The following is a 7,319-nucleotide window of genomic DNA, read 5'->3' on the forward strand; positions in this document are numbered from 1 at the left end:
TATATAAAACTTAAATCTTAGCCTGTATAATATTTTTGGGGCTTTTACAGAAAAATATTGGTCTTGTGATGAAGAGGAACTTGAATTTTATAGTAAGTACTCAAATACCATTGCTGTTTTGTACTAATAATTACTCATAATACCATTATTTAAGCTAATATTTATCACTACCACTAATACCTATTTTTGTATGATTTCAGCTCCATTTGAGAATTCTGATGATGAAGTTGGCAACGAGAATGGTAATAATAAATAATTATTTCCTTGCCCAATTGCTAAATGAATTAATATATTACTGTGAAAACTTACTGATAAACAAGTTAAAATATTACATGCGTTGAACAATGGAAAACAACCACACTCAACACATTTTGCAACCTATTTATCATTTAAGCTTATATGTATATATTTATAGATAATATATATAATATAATAAATAGTTACTAATTAAAATTATTTATTAAACTTGGAGATATATTGAAATATAGAATAATTAAATATATTAGTTTTAAAAAATACAAAATAATTTTTTGACAATTAAAAACCTCCTGGCTGTTCATTGAAATTACTAATGGTTACCTAGGGTTAAATAAAATATTTGCTCTTGATAGGCTTTATTCAATAAATGAGAAATCACCAAAAAACTACTCAAAATTATTAGTTTTTTTTGGCTTATCACTTCCAAAGTAAGCATTTTACACAAAAATTAAAGAGGTGAAAATTACCTACATAAGTAGTATAATCAAGAACATAAATTTTCTTAGCATTTTTTGTACAATGTTTTGTTTTTCTGCAATTGTCAAAAAGGATTAGAAGTGGAAAGTTTAGTTATAATTATTTTTTAGTGACTAACTTAATGCATTTTTGAGTAATAAACATGAATCTGGCTTCTCCCTAAAATATTTTTAGACTATAAAAAATAGATATTATCATTTTTTTTTTTATTATCAATTGCAAAGACAAAAAAAAACACAAAAGTAATCTTATGTAAAAATACATATGGGAAAATTACCTATATCTAAGTTATTATAATTTTTTTGTACAATCCATGTACAATCTTATCATTTTTTGTGGTAGGCTGGATTTGACTTACAGTGGCATTTGTCCTATCTTTTGAGAGTATTGTTATTTTTCTGATCTTATCATGTTACTCTCGGATTTCTAATAGGGTGTTGTAATGCTTTAAGGAATTCTAAGGATGGATCATATTTTATGATAAATCCATACACAGCACTTTTTGACCCAACAAGACCAGAAGACATGGATCCCAAAAACTGTGAACTGTTTTTCACTAATTTTGACGATTTTGGCACAATGTTGTCACTTAATTATTGAGATGTCATCACCTTGACAGTCATTCTAATCTTCTTGGTTCGTTGAGGAAACTCAAATCATGATGAATCATTCTATGATAAATTGAAAATTCTATAATGATTTTGTTTTTAATTTTTTTTGTAAATTAAATAAAACCCTTCTAAGCAGTTAACTTTTTTTTCCAATTTACAACTTTTAGACATGTTGTATCAAATAATTGTCCAATGTGAATTTGTATTTGCCATCATAATCTGAAAAAAAAATTACCAATTTAATAACAAAAATTATTCATGACTAATGGCTAAATTTTTACAGTGACTAATATAAAATGATAGTTTTAAAATAATGTTTTTTTATTTACTCTTAATGATCAAGGAATACAATTTAGTCATTATTCATAATTAATGTTTTAGTTGAAGTTGCCACAAAGGATTTTAGAACACAGTTATATTTTAATGCGTTAATGTCACAAATTGATTAACGAAATCAATTTCAGTCTTTCATTTAATTATAATTTATTTATTTGTCAGTTCAATTTTCTGTTTATAGATAGATAATTATTGAAATATGAAAAATCCTTCTTTTCAATCTTTATCTCATAATTATGATCTTTTACTTAAGTCAAATAGCTTAGGCAATACAGCAAAAATAGGGGAATATTTTGTTGTATTCACAAATTTTTGTACACTCCAGTTTTCTGTGTCTGAACAAGAATCTGAGGTTTACAGATAGATTTTTCTTTGAGAACCTTGTATTTGTTTGGAAAAAATATTTTCTAACTGTTAGTTTAGTCTGCATCATTGAAATGATTGCTTTTTTGAGAAAAATATTATACAAAATTAAAGTAAATGAAATGTTCTACATTTCATGTGGTACAAAGTTTCTTTGCCATAAACTGCTAAATTATTAGAGGAGATAATTTCTCCAAAAGTGGCAAAATCGCGATTTAGAGCTCTTTCCATCAAACTGTATTAATTTTTAAAAAATCAATCTTTATTTGATTACTAATTTATTCACTTAAATACTTATCCAATTGAAATTTCAGTTTAAATTCTATAAAAATTAGTTTGGATTTTTTAGTCTTTTTTTTTTAATCACATTTGATTAAATGTGATTAATGTAAACACGTAAAAGCATGTTCTACTGACAATATACTAGGATTAAAAAAAAGTTGTGAACCTTAAGGAAAACCTGGTATACATATTATTAACTTCGAATAGAAAGGTGATATAAATTTGTGAAAATTATCAATCAACATTCCACAGTTGTTTTATAAAATAAATTGAATGTATTAAACCATTTAATCAGTTATTTACTTTTTAAATGTGCCTAGGTAAACAAACTCTGTAATTTTGCTGTTAGAGGAATGAAAATTGAGTCATTGTATAATTTTCCCTTTAGTAAAAATAATGTTAAAGTCTGCCAGGCTAGTAGCAGTTGCCAACCAAATTAGTTTGCATATCTTTGGTTGGATAGTAAAATGGTTGGATATCTTCTTTATTTGAAAGTAAAACTAAAATAAAATACCTCAGCTTCTAACAGTAGGGTTTGCTTGAAAGATGCATAAAGGGAAAGAATGTGGAATAGTTATCAAAAAATTAAAGATGCATGATACCTGTCCCTATAGTCCCCTCCTCTTCTGCCCCATCTACGATCAGGGTACAACCATCATAAAAAGATTACTGATTTCTGTAAATGTTATATTTTGATCATTAATAGCTCATATTTATTAGGGACTGAAATGTTAAGATTTCAGGTCTTTCATCACTCTAAACATATCATTAAGTCTTATAAACACTAAAATTAAGAATTTTGTTTACAGGTGAATGTATGATGTTAGGAACAGGAGAAACTATACTTCACAGACCAATGAACATCAACAATATAAAAAAATTTTTGTATTTAGGCTATGATATTCATTCAAGAGATGCCTACAAAGAAACCCCACTTCATTTAGCAATCAGATGCTGGAATCTGGACCTCACTAAAACCTTCATTTCAGCTGGAGCTAATGTCAATGCACAGAACCAATGTGGTCAAAATCCTCTGATACTTGCTATAGAAAACCGATGTAGCATGGAAATAATACGAGAATTGTTGAATGCTGGAGCTAATTATAGTAGTGTCATGGATTATTTTAAGGAACAGGTCATGCATTATGCTTGGAATGGAGAGCTGGTTTTTGAATTTTCAAAACGTGGAGCTAAAATAAATATAAGGGACAAATATGGGTACACTCCATTACATCGCGCTTGCAGGAACTTCTCTGGCAAATCTCCACCTTGTGCTACACAAGAGTTGATACGTTTGGGAGCTGAAGTGAATTGTCTTGATGACAATGGAAAACCACCCATCTATCATGCTGTTCTTTCTCGACGATGGGATATACTGCCAGAATTAGTAAAAGGTGGAGCAGATCTTACCCAAACTGTATCAGATAGGTATTCAAATGATCATAAGTGTACAATCTTAGATAAAGCTTTGTTAGGCAAAAATAAAGAACTGGGGATACATATAATTAAAGCACTTTTGTGGCGAAATTGGGCTCATGAACTGGATTACACTAACATAAATAGATATGTCATGCACACTCTTGATAATAGTTATGTCTTAGACTATGTGGATAAGTTTGTCACTAATTATGTAGATGAACTTACTCGAATGAGAAAGCATATGATTGGAGAATATTCTCTATTTGATATTATAAGAACTCGAGTTGTTTATAAGAAGACTATGCTCCTTTATATGGATAACTTAAAACATATAGATGAAATACATAAACTGTTTCCCTACTATTACTTATACATTTCTGAAATAATCAATGATTTTAAATCAAGAACAGACTTGCTTGCTAAGCTGAAACAAAACAGAATATCTGTGGGTTCAAGAGCTAAAGAAACTACAAAATCAGTGATATTGAATTATGACTGTATTTATTCAATCTGTGAACATCTTTCTGTAAAAGATATGTCAAATTTTCTTTCTTGTTGATAAATCCCTGATTATTTCTCTCAAATATTATTCTTTATAATTAAGTTAACTTAAATATACTTTTTTTTTTTAGTAATAATAACTCCTGTAATTCTTAAGTATAGAAATTCAATGTTTATAGAAAGATGAAATTTTCCCAAAGTAATCCATCTAATAATAAGAATTACAACATTCACAGCAGTGAAAGACATATAAGGAAGTTAATGCAAAAAAAGGTATCCCAAAAGATGTCAGGAAAATAGCAGTTTCATTAGAATAGTTAAAATCAAACTCAATTCTTGAAGTAAACTTCCCAACCACCCAAACGAACTCGTTTCTAACCTGGCTTCTCCTTCATTACCTAATAATCCTCCTAGGCATCTGAAAAGAAGATGGCCTTGAGATCTTCTTTAGAAATGTTTTTGGAGTTCTATCAATGGGTAGATTCTGCACATATTTGTATCATGTCGTAATATCACTTACAGCAAATTTACTTGATGTATATATATGTATACAGTTGTAAATAACAATAAATAAATTATTTTAAAAAAATAAATTCTTGAAGTATTGTTGTAAAATTTTGTTCTACATTAAAAATAAACATTTTCTTAAATATTACAATATTGTTTATTTTTGATTAATCTTCCCACTATCCATGATTTGTTTACAGTAAGAAATATCAAAATTCATCATTGTAACAAACATTTCTATTACTATAATAAAAAAAATAAAGTGCATTTGGACGAAGAGGTAAAAAATAACTTCCCAATAATATTACTTAAAACACTCTCTATTTCACAACGTTTTTACAGTATTTTCAACATATTCAGATAATGATTCCTTATGGCCAATTCTATTCATTTCCTTCAAGATACAAATTTTGTCAATGTAGTTACCAATTTAAAAAATAAGATCAATCGAAGTTGTAATTAGTAATTTGATTTAATTAATTACAACTTTATCTGAGATTCATCGATTTCAAAAAAGCAATCAACAGCATATATCACAATAATATAGGAACCGCATCGAAACACAGAGGAGTGGATAAAGGGTATATTAAAATAATAGAAAACATGTACATAGATAATAAAGGATACATAGAGAGGGAAAGAAGAGGAAAAATATTCTCTATAAGAAAAGGAGTCAGGCAGAGAGATTCTCTATCACCAAATATTTTTATAGCAGAGCCAGAGCAAATCTTCGAATCCTTGGAATGGGAAGACATTGGGATCTCACTAAATAGAAAAAAGTTGAACATATCAAATTTTCAGATGACGTGGTTTTGATAGCAAGCTCAGAGGAAGAACTAGTGATGATCAATCAGTTGAAAGAAAAAAGTTCTCTCCATGGATTGATATTGAACACTCAAAGAACTGTCTAATGACCAATGGCCATTCAGAAACTATTAGATGTAACCTCATGGGCATGAAGATTTCCAATGAAGTAATTTATCTTGGGCAAATAATTTCATCTGTGAGTATGGAAGCCAAGGAAATTGAATCCAGAATAGGTAAAGCATGGAAGAAATTTTGGAGTCTGGGATATATTTTTAAAAGCCCCAAGATATAAGGTACAAAACAATCGTATTCAACAGCTGTATTATCCCAGCACTTACTTATGGATGCCAAACATGGTCTCTGACTAAGAATTTGGAGAGGAAAATTAACATCTGTCAACGAAGAATGGAATATATAATACTTGGAGTCTCTCTAAAGGATACAGCTAGCTCGGTTCGATTAAGAAAAGAAACCATGGTTACCGATGCCATAAACTACGGTAGAAAAATGAAGTGGACCTGGGCAGGCCATTTCATGAGGAGATCCAAAGACTGCTGAGCGAGGCGAGCTGCAGAGTGGATCCTCTGGACAGGAAAAGACGAAGTGGACGACAACGCAAGCGCTGGGCCAACGAATAACAAAACAATGAGGTGGTTCATTATGGATGTGGCACACTTGAGATAGGGAATTGTGGAAAACTCAATGCAAGTAACTCCTGTTTTAAGGTTTGGCTAGTCTCCGCTAAAAAGACTCTTATCTACCACACGGAAAGGACTATATGTGGATATGTTTAACGTATATATTCATTTTTTTTGCTTATTAATTTTTTCCATCAATGATTTATTTTTGTATTCACATATAAATAAAGACTTATTATTATTATACTAATTCCTCTATATGTTTGAACACCAAATTCCAATATTTTATTACTATATAGTACCAACCTAGGTACTAATTTTTGAATACCTGATCAATTTTTTTATGATAGAGTAGAACACCCCAAACATAATCACATTTTACAATATATTGTTTTTGTTTTTTTTTACGAATATTATTATATGTATTATTAGTATTGAATTTACTCAATTCAATTGCTAATTGAAGTACCTAACGGAAATATCATTATCTTCACCTTCATTTAAAACTACAAGGACTACCCTAAACAGTTTGGAGATTAGTAATATATTAGGAATAACAAAAAAACACTTACAGGTTAAAAAGTATTCTGAAAGAGGGTCGTCACCGAGTCTTTTTGATTTTCTGTCCATCAAAAGTAACAAATAATTTTAAAGTTGAAGTATAACTCACAAAACATAATCATATTTTACTAAATATTATTATAGATGAAGATACTATGGATGAGCTTGAAGTAATAAAAGTCATCTAGCCATTAACTTCACTACCCATACAGTTAAACAATTGGGAATATAAAACAATTTCAAATAAAAATGGTCACATAGTGGTAACTTAACAACATAACAGCATTATTTCACTATTTATGTATTCATAATGTTGAGAGATATGTTATATATTAATATTGTTATATACTACCAATACAGTTAAGAAATTGGCAATATATAACAAATAAAAAAAAGATTACATAGCGGTAATTTAATATATTTATACAATAAGTATAGCTGTTGTCTGATTATTTTTATTTAGTTTATTTTTATACCAGATCAGCCTGGTGGGCCTTACATGGTTGATATAACTTATATTTTTAAATTATATTGTAATAATTTGTTAAAAATTCAGTGT

The 7,319-nt window shown here is 28.8% G+C and overlaps 1 protein-coding gene across 1 annotated transcript in view; it reads left to right on the top strand.

Annotated features, from left to right (window-relative positions):
• Positions 1-4,757, top strand: part of LOC106685889 (uncharacterized) — a 40,511-nt gene extending 35,754 nt beyond the window's left edge. The window contains exons 7-9 of the mRNA XM_067046613.1: positions 51-92; positions 201-242; positions 3,137-4,757. Coding sequence (XP_066902714.1) covers positions 51-92; positions 201-242; positions 3,137-4,305 — 1,253 coding nt within the window. The 3' untranslated portion in view covers positions 4,306-4,757. The remainder of the gene's footprint in view (positions 1-50; positions 93-200; positions 243-3,136) is intronic.
• Positions 4,758-7,319: the final 2,562 nt, after the last annotated feature.

The sequence above is a fragment of the Halyomorpha halys genome, unplaced genomic scaffold (assembly GCF_000696795.3).
Source record: "Halyomorpha halys isolate HHAL.00 unplaced genomic scaffold, Hhal_1.1 Scaffold752.1, whole genome shotgun sequence".
Lineage (NCBI taxonomy): Eukaryota > Metazoa > Arthropoda > Insecta > Hemiptera > Pentatomidae > Halyomorpha > Halyomorpha halys.